The sequence below is a fragment of the Camelina sativa genome, chromosome 11 (genome assembly GCF_000633955.1).
Source record: "Camelina sativa cultivar DH55 chromosome 11, Cs, whole genome shotgun sequence".
NCBI classification, from domain to species: domain Eukaryota; kingdom Viridiplantae; phylum Streptophyta; class Magnoliopsida; order Brassicales; family Brassicaceae; genus Camelina; species Camelina sativa.
In genome coordinates this window covers 31728740-31749010 of record NC_025695.1, presented here as the reverse complement: position 1 = coordinate 31749010, position 20271 = coordinate 31728740, and the positions used below count along the sequence as shown (strand labels likewise).

Here is a 20271-nt window from a genome sequence, read left to right as displayed (position 1 = left end):
AAAAAAAAAAAAAAACAAAAAAAAACTTTGCGATGGCGATTGCGATTAGGTTTAGGCTTGGAGATGGTTTTTGACGACGGGCTTGAGATGTTATTTTTCGGTTCTCTGATTGGTTTCACTTCTGTTGGTGGTTTTGAATTTTCGGAAGGCTAAGGAAATTGGGCTATGGGGTTTTACGGTTTATAGGATTTGGGGATCTGGTTTTTTAGGGGTTGCAGTTGATGATGGAGATCCGCTTCTTTGGGATACGGATTTGGTCGATTGGGTTATTGATTTCGTTGGCTTTTTGTTAGATGGTTCATGGAGTTAATTTATTATGGTGGTAGATTTGATTTGTCGAAAGGTTAAGGGATTATGGGCTTAGGGGATCTCGTGATTGTTGTGTTTTTTTTCACTGAGGAGGATCCGATTCTTTGGGATACAGATTTGGTATTGAGTTATTACTTTTTTGCTAGTTGGAAATGGGATTTTCAAGTTGAGGATTTTCACTTCTATGGGAAAGAAGATATTCTCACAATCAAGGAATGCTGGTTTTATGGAAGGGAGATTGATTCGTTTTTGTCTATTGGTTTCAAGGTACTCATTCACAAGACTTGGGTATTTATATGGTTGTCTGCTTCATTGTTATTTCTCATCTTCTTATTTTTTTCGTTGTATGCTTGTTATTTCCAGTGTGACTATTCAATAACCATACTCCTCCCCCATGTAAGTGTTTTCTACAACTCTCTACTCTCTCCATGTATATATATTTTTGCTGTTGTTTCCCCATCTGTGTTATTTAACTGTGTTCTTCCAAATGTTTTTGGGTGATAGAAAGGTAACTAACTTCTCTCAATGCGGTCTGATGTTTACTTTATTATGTTTAGTTGTTGGTCAAATTTCTAGTGATATTGTTCTTTTACTTCAGGCTAAAGTTATGAAAACGTCTCCCCTATACTGTTCTTTTACTAGAGGCTCAGCTTCTTGGTTCTGGTTGATGCAGAGACAGATTGATGCAATATCTCAAACCTCTAGTGGCGGCTCACAAGAAGGTTTTGTTATCTGCAGTAAGTTATATAATTTACTGGGTTTGTTATCTGCAGTAAGTGGATATGAATTCTGCTTAACACTGATTAAGTTGTTTCTGCAACAGGTGCGTCGGTCAATGGCCCAACTCAAGGCAACATCAGGGAGAACGGAGAAGCCAATCCTGAAGCTGCGACTGAACCTCCAGAAATGGCTGATGTCCATCAAAGTCATCCCACTAATGTGCCTCATGAGTCTCATGAGCCTGAAGAAGATGAAGATGCGGAGCTTGTGGACAGTGCCCTCTTCTGAAGAACTTGTTCTCCCACCTATCTTTACTCAATCTACCTATTTAGAACTCTGTCTTTTCTCTGCTGGTTTAAAACTCTGTTTTTATTTTCTGTTGAAACTTTGTTTTTTTTTTTTTTTCTGAATCTTTTAAAAATCTGTTTTTTTCCTGAATGTTTAAAACTAATCTTCTTCGGAGCTATATTTACATACTTTAGCTTTTTATACATTTTGAATTTCGTATCTCCATCGTAGCAAATTGTCACAAATACTAACGTTATATACGTAGTTAGTTGTAGCTATCTTGTTACAAAAGAGTAGTCACATACTGTAGAAATTTGCTACTATTTCAATCAACGCAAATTTGTAGCAAATTGCAACTATTAGCTACTAGAGAGAATTTTGCTACGACCAAATAGTTATTAATTATTTTTGTCATAAATTTGTAATAAAAAATTTTTTGCTACAAAAATCATTCCGACAAATATTTCCGTAACTATACAAAACTTTTTTACTAGTGATATAGAACTATCTTAATTTTATAACCTTTATAGTTACAAAGTTAAGAATCTCATAAATATGTATACCAATAAAATTTGTATTGTAAAACGACTGTGTAAAAATACTATCCTGACAAATATTTTTATAAATAATCTCGGCAGTATATTAAAAATAATTTGAAGATATTTTCACAGTAAAAGGAGTAAGAAGTCAACAAATAAATAAATAAAGAGAGATAATGACGTTCGACCTAACTAATAAACAAAAGATCTTGACAATATGTTAAATTATTTATTAAACTTTTTTTGACAAATAAACTTAATACACAACAATCAACCAAAATAGAAATCACCAAACGACAAAAAAAAAGAACGAACAAAAACAGAAATGACCAAATAAAAAATACTAATAGGGATAGATTGTTAGTTTAATTAATTGTTCATTAAATTGAAGTAAACGTAAGGATATGGGAAAAATAAAATAAACAAATGTGTCAAAAAGACAGAACAGTGGGCTTGTCAAAGCGGTTTTGATCGAAACCAGGGACTTCCTCAGTAATCGTGGCTCGTAAGATGCCAGTTGTCACACCTTATTTATTATTATATTTTTAGTCTTTTACTTGTCAAGGAAAAAAAAAGTAATATTATCTTAATTATATTCATATGCTCATATGCTATTTTTAGTCAATGTCTGGTTGCTGTCGAGTTTTATTGTTTAATCAACAAATTGCATTGGGACGCATACTTCAGATAAGATAAAGGATGAATGCGTAAACTGCCACCGATTTTGATTTTGCTATTTCAAGAAGATATTCATTTTTTATTTATCAAAAGGATATATATATATTTTTTTTGACAACATCAAAAGGATATTTCTATTCATGTATAAACAAACTATCGAGAATTAATATGAGGAAAAATCAAAAAAAAAAAAATCTATCTTGAATATACTTCTTCTATTTTGCAGAAAATTTTTTGTTACTTTACAAAGAATATCATTCTACATTTCTAATATACTTTTTATTGGTAGATTTTATTTTTTACTTCTAAACTCACAGTTCTTTTCATTAATCACGTATTAAATAGAGACAAACATGTATAATTCAAACTTTTCTTAATTTGTATGAAATGTGTCAAAATGACACTCTTTCTAAAACAAAAAGAATATATATTATTTTCTAAAAACTAACAAAAATAAATAATCATGAGAATGGTTTGTATAACTTGATTGGTGATTTTTTATGATACAGAAATAAGATGTAGATTAATTATCTGTTAATAATTGTATAAACATATATTGATCGGAGTTTATAATTTAACTGTTCATATTACTGATATTTTAGTATAATACGATTTTACATATAAAATTAGTACTAATATGTAAAAAGTTACTGAAATTTCTAAAAGAAGCTTATGCACGTTGCATATTGCACATAGAGGAATTAATTAATCATCTTATTCGATCATTTGATCCAGCTCGGGATTAACACCTTGATATATATACTTGAGGTTCATATTTTATACAAATGGCGTATTTAGAGCCATGATTTAACTTAATAATTAAAATTCCATATAAATATAGTTGATGATTAATTAGATATCCTCATGTAACATAAAAAATATAATCTTTGAATAGTGAGTGCTGACGCGGCTAATCGGGTATAAGTAGATATCCAGCTCAGGCAGAATCACATGTGATTGGCTGATTTCATATTATAACACGATTAAGTTTTTTTAATTAGTGATTGATTGATTGATAGATCAAAGCTAATTTTAGCTTAAATGAACTTCCAACTACAAATCTTATCCTATTAAATTAATGGCATTGTTCAGTTTGTCCACCGCTCATCTTTTTAATGTTTTTTTCTACCGTCTAAATTTCATCCTATTGGATAGACGGATATAAATAATATAGTATGTGACATCAAATAGATTTACAGAATCCAATAGATGTAAAACGTAAAACTTTTTTTAAAAATAATAGTCGTTTACCTCTGTCTAAACTTAAACTGTTATTTTTTGTGTGCATTTTCAAAATATAATTTTAAGTTATTAATGTGGTGAACAAAAGTTTTAAATATCGAGTTCACTATATCTATATATGGTTAGAATATACTCATTTTCTGTAAAAAAATCCATGTAAGAAACTAAATATATTTAAGTTAGAATAACTAAAAAATATAATTTTCTGAAACCAATTTTCAATTCTATTTAGCCAATACAAGCAAAAAGTTATATTTTCACTACTAAGGACAAAGAAAAAAATAAAATTATTGCAATATACTAAAACAATTAACAAAATTGTCGGACTTCCAATTATCGAAAATTATTTTTCTTTTTGGAGACAAAATATGCTTTTCATTTGGAATAATTAAACCGGAACCGATAGAAAGTTTTGAAGTAATAGCTTAGCAATTGCATGAGCTTATCTAAAAGAATTATCATAACAATTCAAACACTTATTTTCAAAAACGGAGAAATATTAAATCAAAATCAAAGTTTAATAAACATTTATCTTTTGTAATCTTGACCAAAAGATAACTATTATTTTATTGTATTATTGTCTACAAATAAAATCATTAAACACTTGTTGACAAAGTTTCAAAAAAAATCATGTGATTGACAAAAAAATAAAGATTACTATTTTTGTTGTTATCAACTGATTAGTATATGTGTAGTGTAGAACTCCACATCTTGATATCTTTGATGATTGTGATTCATGTTTTGACTTTATAAACAAAAAGTATAATTAATTACAAAACAAAAATGGAAGACATCTGGTTTCTATGTTTAAAATATGATAATGCAAAAAAGTATGTCATACGTACAACGAAAGGACGAATCAAAATAACAAAGTCCAGCTCATTGGCGAAAGAAGACAAATTGATCACATTTGTTAATCAATAATTAATTATGTATTAAAGTAAAACAAACACTCCAAGTCCAAGTTTTTTAAACGCAACAATATTCATGCTTTACCGCTTAGTTTTCATGAAAGCCACTTTTTTTTTGGGTGAATTCGTTGTCTATTGTTTTTTTCTTTCTCTTAGGGCATGTTTATAGGAAGATCAGTTTAGGGTGTTCTTAGAGTATAAATATTGTAAAAATAATGTAAGATCAGTTGTTAAAAACTTTTGTTGAGAAGTTAGTTATTGGGAGAACATGTGTAAAATCTTAAGATTTAATAATATAATATTCTTATAGAAATTTAAAAATGTTTAATAAATACATAGATTAATGTTTAATAAATAATTTAAGAATATTTAATACTATTTAATAATATAATGTTTATTTATATTCTTAAACATATTACAATTAGAAAAATTTATAAACATATCATTTTAATTGCAAACTTATAAAACTTTTACTAAAATTCATAAAAATATATGGATTAATAAATACATAGATTAATGTTTAATAAATAATTTAAGAATATTTAATACTATTTAATAATATAATGTTTATTAATATTCTTAAACATATTACAATTATAAAAATTTATAAAACTTTTACTAAAATTCATAAAAAACAAACATATTACTTAATTAATTAAAAAAGAATTACATTTTATTTAATTAATTAGACAAGACAAATATTTCGAAAGAAAATTATGTTCGAAAGAAATGAATAATAAAACGCAAGTTTCTTTCCGAGAGTGACACATGTCCTTTAGATCAGATGAAGAACTGATCTTATTCAAGATCAATTGGGCTGATCTTATGGGTACTGTTCAATTAATTTCAATTTAAAAAGACCCAAAATCACCCTAACTGATCCACCGATAAATATGGCCTTAGGGCATATGCATTTGGAGAATATTTTTGGGTGTTCTTAGAATAAAAATATTATGAAAATAATGTAAGATCATTAGTTTAGATATTTTGTTAAGAAGTTGGTTATTGGGAGAACATGTTTAAGATCATAAGATTTAATAATATAATAATCTTAAACATCTTACAATTTTAAAAACTTTAAAAAATAACATTTAAATTGCAAACTTAAAAAACTTATACTAAAATTCAAAGTACAATACCAAATTTTTATGAAACAAAAAAACATTAAAGATATAAATAAAAAATAAACAAAACTTCTTCCAAACAAATAAATGTTTTCTCCTTTGCAAAAAAATTGTATCCATTCACGAGTTGCCACATCATCCAAGAACTGACCCAAAATCAGTTCTACATCAAAAACCAATAACATGTTTTTCACTCACTGTTCTCTATATTTTTTATTTTAAAAAGACTTAGAATACTGAAAGTGTTTCCCGAATGGAGATGGCGTTACATGCCAACGTTGGAAAAATCAAATAATCTATCTACAAATAAATTTTTAACTTAAAAACATTGTTCAAAAATATTTTGACTAAACATGTCCAAATGGTGAAAGAATCTCCGAGCCTAATAACATAATAATAAGAAACTCCAGTGGATTAGTCAACTCTTATATGGGTGATGTCGAGTATTTTTTATCACGTTAAATTCTTACCAAGTTGTAGAGATGTATTGTACATAACTGGTGAAGATTAAGCACTTACCTTACGATTTGTCCGTTTTCACGTATCAATATAAATTTTGGTTTACTCAGAAAATCATTTCACTAATTTGATTATTTGACTATTGTGTTGTTTTATTATTTATATTCTATCCATTTTATAAAGATATCATTTTAAAACATTTCACACAATAAAAAAAATATACTATATAGTTACTCCATCCACTTTAATTATACACATATATATATATATCTTTATTTAATAAATAATTAAAAATAACTTATAAATAGAAAAGTAATATTTGGGTTAAAACTAAATTAAAAATTTGGTCTGAAAAATCACACTTACAAAGTCTCTTTCTTTTGACCCAAAAAAAAAAAAAAAGTCTCTTTCTAAAATGACATTTTTTATAGACCGGAAGATAACTCTTATATGCGTGTCAAATCCGATGTACACTAGATTTTTTTAATTAACTGAAAAACAGAAAGTGTAGTATACATTTTATCAGTTTCTGATAATAACAAAAATATATAGTCAGCAGAATCTAATATGAATTACCAAATTATCATAATCACAACACAACTTCTATAAGCAAAGTAAAAATCAGTACACAAAATGACAATATATAGAATTCTCAAAACCATAAACCGAAACCAGAATCTGTCATTATGACGCCATAGATAGCTTCACAGTACACAATAAGTTTTGATAACTAATTAAGTTTCAATTATTTCAACTCAAACCAGCGATCTCTAACCGACGAAAGTCACCTTACATAATGTTTAGGGCTTATTTTGAAACATTGGTCAGTCCAGAGAGATTCACAAAAGGTTTTTTAGTTAGATCACTTCCACTTCTTGAACTTGCCTCCTCCAAACATTCCATGCTTTCCATGCTTGAACCTTCCGTGCTTCCCATGCTTGAACTTTCCGTGACCATAACCATAGCCATGACCATGGCCAAAGCCGTGACCATATGCAGCATGTCCATAAGGGCCGTGAGAGCTATGAGCTATGTGGTGAGCTCCATAGGCCGCAGCAGCACCTGCAATCATACCCCCAATTCCTCCTGCGTGACCTGAAAGAAGTAAAGGGAATTGGCATGAAGAAAGAGAAACTAAAGGGGAAAACAATATATAGTGCATGTAGAATCTGCAATGTTGTCTTTAATTATGATGCTCAAACTGGTATTAAAAGGATTTAGTGGTACGTAACAAATTATCAAAATGTGCTATACAAGAACAATTTAAAAGTCCAATCCTTAAGACAAACAAAGTAACCAATATATCATAAATCTACGATATAAATTAGAGAAGTCAACTGTGTTTCAGCAATTGGAATACAAACTCTTGCAACTATAACAATCAATGACTATGGATTCCCGTTATAAATACAAGCTTAAGTTTTGGTTTTTAATTTCAGCCGATCCTTTGTTTTCAACTTGTTTCTAAAGTGACCTTTTCTCACACCAATTATGATACTAAATCACGGAACATAGAGACACCTATTCTGTTTCTTCCTAAAGTGACATCTACAACATATATGATACTGAATTAGCAACATGTAGACAAAATTATATGTTTTTTACTTTTTTCACAACAACAAATTGAAACCTTTTTCGATACTGCGAAACTGCACGAGAAAAAGAGAGTGTACCAGAGTGATGAGAAGGATAGCCAGCAGGAGGGTAACCACCATGACCAGGTGCAGGAGGATAACCTCCATAACCAGGCGCTGGAGGATAACCACCAGGTGCTGGAGGATAACCACCAGGCGCAGGTGGGTATGCACCCGGAGGAGGGTATCCTGCAGGTGGGTAAGCACCAGGTGGTGGAGGGTAGCCTTGTTGTGGGTATCCAGCAGGTGGATAAGCCCCAGGACCCGGCGGGTATCCAGCGGGAGGATACCCATGAAAGCCTTTGTCGTTGTCACCTCCCATGTTTTTCTCAATCAACTATAAAACCTACACAAGTCATAAAAAAAAAACATTAATTTAGGTCAAAATGATCAATGTTAATCCCAATCAAATTGGACAAACCAATCAACTTCAAGCTCTCATCAGAAAATCACACAGAAAAAAAACAAATTCAAGTAATGAGATAAACCAGCATGGTATGTAAAGAACCATTGATTAGGTCAGACAACAAAACTTTCATCAGGGGATCAAGCAGACAAACAAGAGTTAATAGTAGTGATAAACCAGCAATGTAATTACTCATTGATTAGAGAGCAAACGAACAATATAACTAATCACAATAAAATAACACAAGTTAAAGCTTTATTCAGGGGATCCAACAAACATACCAAGACTCAAGTAATGAGATAAACCAGCAATATCANGCATGAAGAAAGAGAAACTAAAGGGGAAAACAATATATAGTGCATGTAGAATCTGCAATGTTGTCTTTAATTATGATGCTCAAACTGGTATTAAAAGGATTTAGTGGTACGTAACAAATTATCAAAATGTGCTATACAAGAACAATTTAAAAGTCCAATCCTTAAGACAAACAAAGTAACCAATATATCATAAATCTACGATATAAATTAGAGAAGTCAACTGTGTTTCAGCAATTGGAATACAAACTCTTGCAACTATAACAATCAATGACTATGGATTCCCGTTATAAATACAAGCTTAAGTTTTGGTTTTTAATTTCAGCCGATCCTTTGTTTTCAACTTGTTTCTAAAGTGACCTTTTCTCACACCAATTATGATACTAAATCACGGAACATAGAGACACCTATTCTGTTTCTTCCTAAAGTGACATCTACAACATATATGATACTGAATTAGCAACATGTAGACAAAATTATATGTTTTTTACTTTTTTCACAACAACAAATTGAAACCTTTTTCGATACTGCGAAACTGCACGAGAAAAAGAGAGTGTACCAGAGTGATGAGAAGGATAGCCAGCAGGAGGGTAACCACCATGACCAGGTGCAGGAGGATAACCTCCATAACCAGGCGCTGGAGGATAACCACCAGGTGCTGGAGGATAACCACCAGGCGCAGGTGGGTATGCACCCGGAGGAGGGTATCCTGCAGGTGGGTAAGCACCAGGTGGTGGAGGGTAGCCTTGTTGTGGGTATCCAGCAGGTGGATAAGCCCCAGGACCCGGCGGGTATCCAGCGGGAGGATACCCATGAAAGCCTTTGTCGTTGTCACCTCCCATGTTTTTCTCAATCAACTATAAAACCTACACAAGTCATAAAAAAAAAACATTAATTTAGGTCAAAATGATCAATGTTAATCCCAATCAAATTGGACAAACCAATCAACTTCAAGCTCTCATCAGAAAATCACACAGAAAAAAAACAAATTCAAGTAATGAGATAAACCAGCATGGTATGTAAAGAACCATTGATTAGGTCAGACAACAAAACTTTCATCAGGGGATCAAGCAGACAAACAAGAGTTAATAGTAGTGATAAACCAGCAATGTAATTACTCATTGATTAGAGAGCAAACGAACAATATAACTAATCACAATAAAATAACACAAGTTAAAGCTTTATTCAGGGGATCCAACAAACATACCAAGACTCAAGTAATGAGATAAACCAGCAATATCATTGATCATTAATTAGGTCAGAGATCAGTGTAAACCCCAAAAAAAATTGCACAAACCAAAGCAATAACTTCAAGCTTTAGGTAGATCAAACAGACACAGAAGAGTATGATGAGCTCAACCGGCGTATCAATTAAAACGAAGAAGAGCAAACAAAAACCCCAATTATCTAAACAAAACCCTCAATTCGTAAATTGTATGTCGTCACATTCATACATATACGAACCCAAACAAGTAAAAATCAAAACTTTTAAGGTTTTCAGCAACAAATTAATGCAATTTTGTTTTCAATAATTACGATCGAACCAAAGAGAGAAGACAAGTTTGTAGAACACAGATCAGGGAAAAAATCGAACCTTTTTGATTGATGATGATTGCAGAAACAGTAAAATTCAATAATCGTTAAGATCTAAAAAGAAGAAAAGATGAGAGCTTTCCTTACCCCGAGACGAAAGATGTCGAAACGAAATTGGAAGGGATACAAAGACAGTGGCGGAGATTACTTATACATGTTTCCTTACGCGGCACGAATTCCAAACAAGGTATGTTTTCATCTTTAGTCCTCGTATTTTCAGATAAATCACAATTTGTCAGCGGAAGTTTTCACAAATAGAGATTATGTCCAAGTTTTTGAACAAGAAGAACGATACATTGAAGTTTGTAACAGTTCCAAACTTCCAATGTTCTTTTTCTTTGAAAGATTTGTTACTTGCTTTTCTCAATTTGGAACGGTTATTAACTCCTTCTGGGGCGTTTACTGAATATAACAAACTATGGGGTTTAAATGAGAGAAATATGATAATAATATTTTCGTAACGTACAATATTTAGCGTTGCGAGAACGCGCAATGGACGCGTAATTCTACATTACGTATGGGATAAAATTTTGCACTTTTTTGATAAAAATGCCAAAAGAATCGAATCTACTCAAAATCCACCCATATTTATGACCTCATATAAATAATTTTTCCTTTTAAAAAATAAGCAATGTTACATAATAAGCAATTTTTGCTTTTAGTGTTTAGTTTTTAAGGCTGTATATATATCTTATCATAAAAGACCAAATATCATAAATAACCATTTTTATGTCACAAACAAACGCAAAATATCTAAATCACTTCATACCTTATCTATGGAGTCAAATATTTTCAGTTCATTTTTCCATTTAACGCAACACATCAGTGGTGATAATTGATGTATGTTTTTTAGAGTATATAAACTTCATTTTCAACTAATCATCAAATTGCATTGATTAACTCAACAAAAACAGTAACGATATCTATAAGAATTGAAGAGCAGACCAATATCCGCGGTAGAAGTAATCAAACTTAATTACTAGATGCAACACTTTTTAAGGACAATAGAGTACATTACAGACAATGATATGTATAATATAAGTTACAAAAAGCTAACAACTATTAAAGCAAGAGCTACTTCTGATTCGTTTAAGTCCATAGAACACAGGCAGGTGAAAGAGGGAGAGAGAGAGAAGACCTTCGAGAGAGAGAAAGAGAGTGCGTAGGCCTTCTGAAAGTGAACAAAAGGCTGAGTCTTTTGCTCAGCAAAACCTCAGGGTACGTTCCAATTCCTGTTCATCCTCGCAGTTGTAGCCAAGTTCAAAAGCTCGTGCTGCGATGGAAAGAAGACGCAAACTGTTTACTTATATGCTGGAAATAAAAGGAATAAATTGGAAAGGGAGGCGAGAGAGATAGATATGTACCCAGTCGGCTTTTATCTGTGAATACTTCAAGTTCTAGTTCAGCTTCTTCCTCATCACACCCATCTGGGTCTGGATCAGTTTGTACAAGCAAAGTATCAGAACAAAGTCCTGAGATAGTACACACCATGAGGTCACCTTCTGGACTCAATATTACTTCCTTGCAGTTGTCATCGCATACTGTTTAANAAATGTGCTATACAAGAACAATTTAAAAGTCCAATCCTTAAGACAAACAAAGTAACCAATATATCATAAATCTACGATATAAATTAGAGAAGTCAACTGTGTTTCAGCAATTGGAATACAAACTCTTGCAACTATAACAATCAATGACTATGGATTCCCGTTATAAATACAAGCTTAAGTTTTGGTTTTTAATTTCAGCCGATCCTTTGTTTTCAACTTGTTTCTAAAGTGACCTTTTCTCACACCAATTATGATACTAAATCACGGAACATAGAGACACCTATTCTGTTTCTTCCTAAAGTGACATCTACAACATATATGATACTGAATTAGCAACATGTAGACAAAATTATATGTTTTTTACTTTTTTCACAACAACAAATTGAAACCTTTTTCGATACTGCGAAACTGCACGAGAAAAAGAGAGTGTACCAGAGTGATGAGAAGGATAGCCAGCAGGAGGGTAACCACCATGACCAGGTGCAGGAGGATAACCTCCATAACCAGGCGCTGGAGGATAACCACCAGGTGCTGGAGGATAACCACCAGGCGCAGGTGGGTATGCACCCGGAGGAGGGTATCCTGCAGGTGGGTAAGCACCAGGTGGTGGAGGGTAGCCTTGTTGTGGGTATCCAGCAGGTGGATAAGCCCCAGGACCCGGCGGGTATCCAGCGGGAGGATACCCATGAAAGCCTTTGTCGTTGTCACCTCCCATGTTTTTCTCAATCAACTATAAAACCTACACAAGTCATAAAAAAAAAACATTAATTTAGGTCAAAATGATCAATGTTAATCCCAATCAAATTGGACAAACCAATCAACTTCAAGCTCTCATCAGAAAATCACACAGAAAAAAAACAAATTCAAGTAATGAGATAAACCAGCATGGTATGTAAAGAACCATTGATTAGGTCAGACAACAAAACTTTCATCAGGGGATCAAGCAGACAAACAAGAGTTAATAGTAGTGATAAACCAGCAATGTAATTACTCATTGATTAGAGAGCAAACGAACAATATAACTAATCACAATAAAATAACACAAGTTAAAGCTTTATTCAGGGGATCCAACAAACATACCAAGACTCAAGTAATGAGATAAACCAGCAATATCATTGATCATTAATTAGGTCAGAGATCAGTGTAAACCCCAAAAAAAATTGCACAAACCAAAGCAATAACTTCAAGCTTTAGGTAGATCAAACAGACACAGAAGAGTATGATGAGCTCAACCGGCGTATCAATTAAAACGAAGAAGAGCAAACAAAAACCCCAATTATCTAAACAAAACCCTCAATTCGTAAATTGTATGTCGTCACATTCATACATATACGAACCCAAACAAGTAAAAATCAAAACTTTTAAGGTTTTCAGCAACAAATTAATGCAATTTTGTTTTCAATAATTACGATCGAACCAAAGAGAGAAGACAAGTTTGTAGAACACAGATCAGGGAAAAAATCGAACCTTTTTGATTGATGATGATTGCAGAAACAGTAAAATTCAATAATCGTTAAGATCTAAAAAGAAGAAAAGATGAGAGCTTTCCTTACCCCGAGACGAAAGATGTCGAAACGAAATTGGAAGGGATACAAAGACAGTGGCGGAGATTACTTATACATGTTTCCTTACGCGGCACGAATTCCAAACAAGGTATGTTTTCATCTTTAGTCCTCGTATTTTCAGATAAATCACAATTTGTCAGCGGAAGTTTTCACAAATAGAGATTATGTCCAAGTTTTTGAACAAGAAGAACGATACATTGAAGTTTGTAACAGTTCCAAACTTCCAATGTTCTTTTTCTTTGAAAGATTTGTTACTTGCTTTTCTCAATTTGGAACGGTTATTAACTCCTTCTGGGGCGTTTACTGAATATAACAAACTATGGGGTTTAAATGAGAGAAATATGATAATAATATTTTCGTAACGTACAATATTTAGCGTTGCGAGAACGCGCAATGGACGCGTAATTCTACATTACGTATGGGATAAAATTTTGCACTTTTTTGATAAAAATGCCAAAAGAATCGAATCTACTCAAAATCCACCCATATTTATGACCTCATATAAATAATTTTTCCTTTTAAAAAATAAGCAATGTTACATAATAAGCAATTTTTGCTTTTAGTGTTTAGTTTTTAAGGCTGTATATATATCTTATCATAAAAGACCAAATATCATAAATAACCATTTTTATGTCACAAACAAACGCAAAATATCTAAATCACTTCATACCTTATCTATGGAGTCAAATATTTTCAGTTCATTTTTCCATTTAACGCAACACATCAGTGGTGATAATTGATGTATGTTTTTTAGAGTATATAAACTTCATTTTCAACTAATCATCAAATTGCATTGATTAACTCAACAAAAACAGTAACGATATCTATAAGAATTGAAGAGCAGACCAATATCCGCGGTAGAAGTAATCAAACTTAATTACTAGATGCAACACTTTTTAAGGACAATAGAGTACATTACAGACAATGATATGTATAATATAAGTTACAAAAAGCTAACAACTATTAAAGCAAGAGCTACTTCTGATTCGTTTAAGTCCATAGAACACAGGCAGGTGAAAGAGGGAGAGAGAGAGAAGACCTTCGAGAGAGAGAAAGAGAGTGCGTAGGCCTTCTGAAAGTGAACAAAAGGCTGAGTCTTTTGCTCAGCAAAACCTCAGGGTACGTTCCAATTCCTGTTCATCCTCGCAGTTGTAGCCAAGTTCAAAAGCTCGTGCTGCGATGGAAAGAAGACGCAAACTGTTTACTTATATGCTGGAAATAAAAGGAATAAATTGGAAAGGGAGGCGAGAGAGATAGATATGTACCCAGTCGGCTTTTATCTGTGAATACTTCAAGTTCTAGTTCAGCTTCTTCCTCATCACACCCATCTGGGTCTGGATCAGTTTGTACAAGCAAAGTATCAGAACAAAGTCCTGAGATAGTACACACCATGAGGTCACCTTCTGGACTCAATATTACTTCCTTGCAGTTGTCATCGCATACTGTTTAAAAGACCATAGAAATTATGTAAGATTCGGACAAAAAGAAAAAAAACACAAGCAACAAAGTTACATATAACAGCATTTCCTTTCATACCATGAACATGTCCTGTCTCTTTGCATATGAACACATCTTCAATCTGATGGTATGAACATTTGGTTCCCAAACAAATATGGCCAGTGACAACCTTATCGGCAAGTCCTTTGTTTTTCTTCCATAGAGACACTTGTTCAAGTACAGTTTTGTCAAGAATTATTCGGTCATCCACCATCTAAACGTTGCAAACAAGAACATTAGAAAATTAGTCTAACTGACGACGATTCATGCCAAAACATAAACAAATACTTATTCAAAATAGTTACCTCAGATGGAAGAGGAGCTTGGCTTCTCTTTGCTGCTTGCATTTGAATGTAATACTCTTTAAAATCTGACGGACAGGTTCTGACAAGTTCAATCATGTCCTGCTCGTCACGCTAAAATTCAACAAAGAGAAAAGGAATCACTTTTCAATACATGAAACTTGACCTCTAATAGCAACTCAAAGTAACATTGTTATATATATACTATTCAACAATGTAATAACCAAGTCAGAAAACTCACATCAATATAAAGCTTCTTCCAAGCACACTCCCGTAACTTTCTAGTTGGAGGAGTTAGTCCCCACCGGATACAGTATCTGAAAACAAAACCAATCAAAAGTGTACTGAAAATCAGTTTCAAGTACAAAGTATTGATTTTTGAAAGCAAGATCATCGAACTACAATGGCGAATATGAGAGGAGACTACTTAGTACTTACAGGCGGCGCCATAAGGATTCATCAGACGCAGCGAAATTGAGAAATCTACACACCAAAGAGCATGATACAAGATCCTGTAAATCACATTCAAACGATTTACATTAAGCAAAATAAATAAAGATGTTAAATCACTAATCTTTTGCTTAAGAAGCAGCACATGAACAATAACATACCTCAGAGGATAAGAACTTGAGGATATGGCGAAAGAGCTCAGTAGGAACACTGCTGAAAACTCCACTCTCTATTCTCTTTCTATCTTTGTTACCATCTTCCTTTTGATCTTCATCCATTTTCTTCTCTACAGCGCTTGTTGTTTCTTCGTGTTTCTCAATACGTTGCCGTTTTGCTTCAGGTTCTTCCGGATTCTTCGTTTCCTCTACCTATATAACAAAAACCCAAAACATCAATAAAACGTTGAACAAGTGCTCTAAAATTTCATATGAATATGCATATATAACACAAGTCAAGTATGAATAACACGGAGTAAAAACATATAATTTACAATCTAAATTACAGATCAAGGAAGTTTTAAACCATAGGTTTCAGATTCAATGATAAAATCCAAAACCCTGGATGAAATTGGGAAAAAAAATGAATAAACAAAGAAAACAATTTACCGACGAGACTTCTGATTCGAGGAATCGAGCGAAACACTCGTCTTCTTCATCGGAACCAGACATATTCTTAAGTCGGCGAAGATCGGAGCTCCGGCGACGATGGTTGTTGTGTTTATGCGGCCAGGGAAGGGATAGGAGAGAGAGGAGACGAGAGACGAGAGGATTGGGAGATTTGTGAACCGGTGGCGTGAGATTGGAGGCGACTCGGGCCGAATGATTTTAATTAATGGGCCTAATAACCAATATGGGCTTTGTAGTAATAATAACTGAAGCCCATAATACTGCTACTTCTCAACGTCAAAAGTCAACGTCACTAATAGTTGTTAATTTGATCCTTCAACAAAACGTGATTAATTTAAGTAAGGACACGTTTGAACCACTAAGTCTTTGGGTTTGATTGGAACAACATATACTAGAGCATTAGCATTATGCAGCAGCATAAGCATTAAAGTCATAAGCTGTATGCTCTGATTAATATAACACATTTAGTTGATTGGTATAACATTACAGTATTAGATACTATATTTATATTTAATATATGATATTAATTAAAAAATATAATTTAAATATGTTTCATTAAAAAAAAAATATCACTCATTGCTATATAATTTTTTAAAAATATATTTTAGATGTAATCAATTTTATAAAGTGTTATATATATATATATATAAATGTGTAATTTAATAATTTTAAATTATATATATTTATAATGTTACACATTAATTACAAATAATTAATATATATTATATTTTTTTATAAAATTTTATATCTATATTTACATTTTTAATTTTAATAACTTTTTAAAATATATATAATATAACACATTAAATTAAAATATATATTATAAACATTATATCCACATTAATATTTTAATGTATTAATAAATAATTATATTATTTTCCATAATAACATTAAGTAGTTTCTCATATATATTATCTTATAACAAATAAATTTATCTTTTATAAAATCATAATTTTCTATTTTTACAAAATAAATTAATTGTTTAAAATTAATTTAATATATATTAATATTTTAGAGTCAAATGCTTGGGAAATGCTTCAAATGAGAACATATAGGAAGAGAGCATATGAGAGTATCAGTAGCTTCTAAATGCTTTCTTAATAAATATTGATTAAATGATAAAATTAAAAAAACTTCTTTATATGCTCTTCTAATCAAGGCCATATCTTTTTTTTTGGACTAAGCTTTTATATTTTATTATCTAAATCTTGATTTTAAAGTTAATAAAATGTAAATATAATCTGATAAGAAATTATAAAAGAGAAAAAAAAACAGAAAAAGACATATACATTTTTGTTTGGTTTGTCTTTTAACTCTTTTTTTATATTTTACTATTATTATTATTTTTAAAGACCAAATAGAAGAAGAAGAAACCAAAACGATTTGGATAATGTAAGTAAAGGTCCACAATTTAAAACTAGTAGGAGAAGCAAATCAAAGGATCTTAAAGTCTACTACAACTAGAAGTCTAGAAGTGGGTACAGGACAGGGTGGTGTGTTTTGTTCTCTTCTTCGATTAGGTTAGACATAGAGAGAGAGAAAGAGTCAGAGAGAATTTAATATGGCAGTTCCGGCGATGGTAAACGGCGGCGATGCGACGGAGAGAGAAACAAGAATGGCACACTCGGCAATGACGTTGGTTCAGGTGATAAACGGAGGTTACCATGTGGTTACGAAAGTAGCACTTAACGTTGGTGTGAATCAGCTCGTGTTTTGTGTCTTTCGCGATCTTCTTGCTCTCTCCATTCTCGCTCCTCTCGCTTTTTTCCGTGAAAGGTCTCTCCTTTTTTTTCTTTTCCTTGAATTGTTTTGGAGTCGTTAATTTCTGAAAAAAAGTTTTTTTTTTTTATTTTTTTTTATTTTTTTTTTATTTTTTTTTATTTTTTTTATTTGGTCAATGCAATTTCTGGTTTTGATTTGATGGGTTTATAGCAAAATCTACATATCCTAATAAAAACTTGATCTTTCTGGAATTGGAATTAGGGATTTTGTTTTTGTTTTCATCTATCTGTTTAATATCATCTTTGTTCAATCTGATTATACTCTTCTGTTAACTTTTTTATTTACAGTGTTCTGTTTTCTTTATTTATTTCCTTTGTTAGTAAAGATTTGGTTTGAGGAAAGTGAAAAAGAAAATCAGATTTTGTTTTGAAGACTAAAATTAGTAAGTAATTTGTTCTTGTTTTTATCATTGTAGAAGGATCAGACCTCCCATGAATAGAAGCGTACTCTTTTCACTCTTCTTTCTCGGTTTAGCAGGGTAAGTAACCAGCTCAATTCTCGTGTTATCTTTTAAAATTATGTTAGTTGATGGAAAGATTCTGATACCATTTGAATCTCTCAATCTCGATAGGATATTTGGAAACCAATTACTATTTCTTATGGGTTTAGCGTACACGAATCCAACTTACGCCGCTGCTATACAACCATCAATCCCAGTCTTTACATTCCTCTTAGCTGTCTTGATGGGGTGAGCATTGACTTCCCTCAACATTACTGTAAAATGTGAAGTTTGGAGTATGGAAACTTTTCTGATGGTCTTCTTCTTTGTATGCAGTACAGAAAAAGTGAACTTGTTTAAAATCGAGGGCCAAACGAAAGTTGGAGGTACTCTCGTTTGTGTTTCGGGTGCAGTAGTGATGGCTTTGTTCCGTGGTCCAGCCTTGTTTGGAGGTGAAGATGCAGCAAGCTCAGTAAGTAGCCTAGTGATTGGTAGAAATCAACTAGAGCCTAATGGGTGGTTAGTCTCTAGTTTTCTTGGTCTTGGGTTAGATCTATGGCACATTGGAGTTTTTTGCTTGATTGGGAACTGTATGTGTATGGCTGCTTTTCTCGCTGTGCAAGCACCGGTTTTGAAGAAGTATCCTGCCTACCTTTCGGTTGCTGCGTATTCTTACTTCTTCGGTACATCTATAATGATCACAACAGCTATCGTGTTTGTTAAAGAGCCTACTGATTGGAGCTTGACACAATCTGAGTTCTTTGCTGTTATATTCGCAGTAAGTTTTTACAACCTGAGAGATGTAAACATGTTTATTTGGGTGTGTTTGATACAAAAGATTAGAGCTTGGAGCTGGATTCTGTATCTACGGATACATCTAACTAGTTTTTGTTCCTTAGGGAGTGTTTGCGTCAGCTCTAAATTATGGACTCTTGACATGGTCCAATAAAATTCTTGGAGCTGCTTTGGTTTCTCTATACAATCCTCTTCAGCCTGCAACATCCGCCTTTTTATCGACCATTTTCCTCGGCAGCCCGATCTATCTTGGAAGGTTTGCATCTTTGATCCATCCACACACACACAAACCTTTCTAGCTTCTTACTGTATTGAATCATACAAAACATGTTGATGTTTCGTTCTCTGCGCAGCGTTGTGGGAGGAATCCTCATCATTTGCGGGCTTTATATGGTTACTTGGGCATGTTATAGAGAACAAAGAACAACAGCAGTATCAGGGAATGAGATTGCTTCTTCTAGTGATGATGTTAGAATCTCGGAACCTTTGATTTACAGAGATGATGAGAAGGGTAAATAAATAATTAAAGAACAGGTAAAAGAAAGAACATACAATTTTTTTTGAGTTCAATATTGATTCTATAGGACATACAGAAAAATTCAAAATATTCATCTTCCTCATGTTCTTATATTTCTGGTTGTGCATGTTGAAGAAAAAAAACATCTCTATTTGTTATAAAATTCAAAATAATCATCTTCCTCTCATGTTCTTCTATACTCTTTCCTTCCAACCAAACGAAGCGAGCAAATTTGTAAATAACGAAAAGTTCTGGTAAAAGATGTGAGGTAAAGTCATACACAATAAAAGATCAGGGTAAATTCCATAAATAGGAATAATCGTTGAGGAGCAAATCGTAAATAAAAAATATGTGAGTAAAAATCGTCAACACTAAACGATGTGGGGCAAAGTCATAAATACTCAAAGATGTGGGGAAACGTCGTAAATACTCCGTACGCTCTTTCAATATATCTTGGCATGCTTGGCTTAAAAAGTCTAATGCATTTTCTTCGACTACTATTTATCTTATGCATTAATAGTTTGAGCTGTT

General features: G+C 32.4%; 6 protein-coding genes across 10 annotated transcripts; 2 read left to right on the top strand and 4 right to left on the bottom strand.

Moving 5' to 3' along the window:
* On the top strand, positions 7-1529 carry LOC104724882. 3 transcript variants are annotated; one of them, XR_757792.2, is made up of 4 exons: positions 7-576; positions 673-705; positions 952-1046; positions 1133-1529. XR_757792.2 is itself a non-coding variant. In XM_010443441.2 (4 exons), the coding sequence occupies exons 1-4, from the start codon at positions 355-357 to the stop codon at positions 1315-1317; spliced, it is 579 nt and encodes a 192-aa protein (XP_010441743.1). In that variant the 5' UTR covers positions 7-354; the 3' UTR covers positions 1318-1529. The 3 variants fall into 3 exon arrangements, 2 of the variants coding, with proteins under 2 accessions (XP_010441743.1, XP_010441745.1); XM_010443441.2 differs by having other exon boundaries at positions 908-1046; XM_010443443.2 differs by having other exon boundaries at positions 983-1046; positions 1133-1522.
* On the bottom strand, positions 6894-8278 carry LOC104724881 (glycine-rich protein A3-like). Its single transcript, XM_010443440.2, has 2 exons — positions 7944-8278; positions 6894-7365 (listed from the first exon to the last, which is right to left on the bottom strand). The coding sequence occupies exons 1-2, from the start codon at positions 8224-8226 to the stop codon at positions 7133-7135; spliced, it is 516 nt and encodes a 171-aa protein (XP_010441742.1). The 5' UTR covers positions 8227-8278; the 3' UTR covers positions 6894-7132.
* Positions 9086-10409, bottom strand: LOC104724880 (annexin A7-like). 2 transcript variants are annotated; one of them, XM_010443438.2, is made up of 2 exons: positions 10305-10409; positions 9086-9490 (listed from the first exon to the last, which is right to left on the bottom strand). In XM_010443438.2, exon 2 carries the CDS (start codon positions 9464-9466, stop codon positions 9101-9103), a length of 366 nt encoding a protein of 121 aa, XP_010441740.1. In that variant the 5' UTR covers positions 9467-9490; positions 10305-10409; the 3' UTR covers positions 9086-9100. The 2 variants fall into 2 exon arrangements, with proteins under 2 accessions (XP_010441740.1, XP_010441741.1); XM_010443439.2 differs by having other exon boundaries at positions 10219-10347.
* On the bottom strand, positions 12102-13425 carry LOC104724878 (annexin A7-like). Of its 2 annotated transcripts, none has more exons than XM_010443435.2 (2): positions 13321-13425; positions 12102-12506 (listed from the first exon to the last, which is right to left on the bottom strand). In XM_010443435.2, the coding sequence occupies exon 2, from the start codon at positions 12480-12482 to the stop codon at positions 12117-12119; it is 366 nt and encodes a 121-aa protein (XP_010441737.1). In that variant the 5' UTR covers positions 12483-12506; positions 13321-13425; the 3' UTR covers positions 12102-12116. The 2 variants fall into 2 exon arrangements, with proteins under 2 accessions (XP_010441737.1, XP_010441739.1); XM_010443437.2 differs by having other exon boundaries at positions 13235-13363.
* Positions 14186-16384, bottom strand: LOC104724877 (F-box protein SKIP31). Its single transcript, XM_010443434.2, has 8 exons — positions 16187-16384; positions 15743-15949; positions 15570-15643; positions 15373-15448; positions 15135-15245; positions 14869-15043; positions 14598-14774; positions 14186-14506 (listed from the first exon to the last, which is right to left on the bottom strand). Exons 1-8 carry the CDS (start codon positions 16247-16249, stop codon positions 14436-14438), a joined length of 954 nt encoding a protein of 317 aa, XP_010441736.1. The 5' UTR covers positions 16250-16384; the 3' UTR covers positions 14186-14435.
* LOC104724876 (WAT1-related protein At5g45370) lies at positions 17595-19851 on the top strand. Its single transcript, XM_010443433.2, has 6 exons — positions 17595-17983; positions 18405-18467; positions 18561-18677; positions 18765-19206; positions 19328-19479; positions 19577-19851. The coding sequence occupies exons 1-6, from the start codon at positions 17769-17771 to the stop codon at positions 19740-19742; spliced, it is 1155 nt and encodes a 384-aa protein (XP_010441735.1). The 5' UTR covers positions 17595-17768; the 3' UTR covers positions 19743-19851.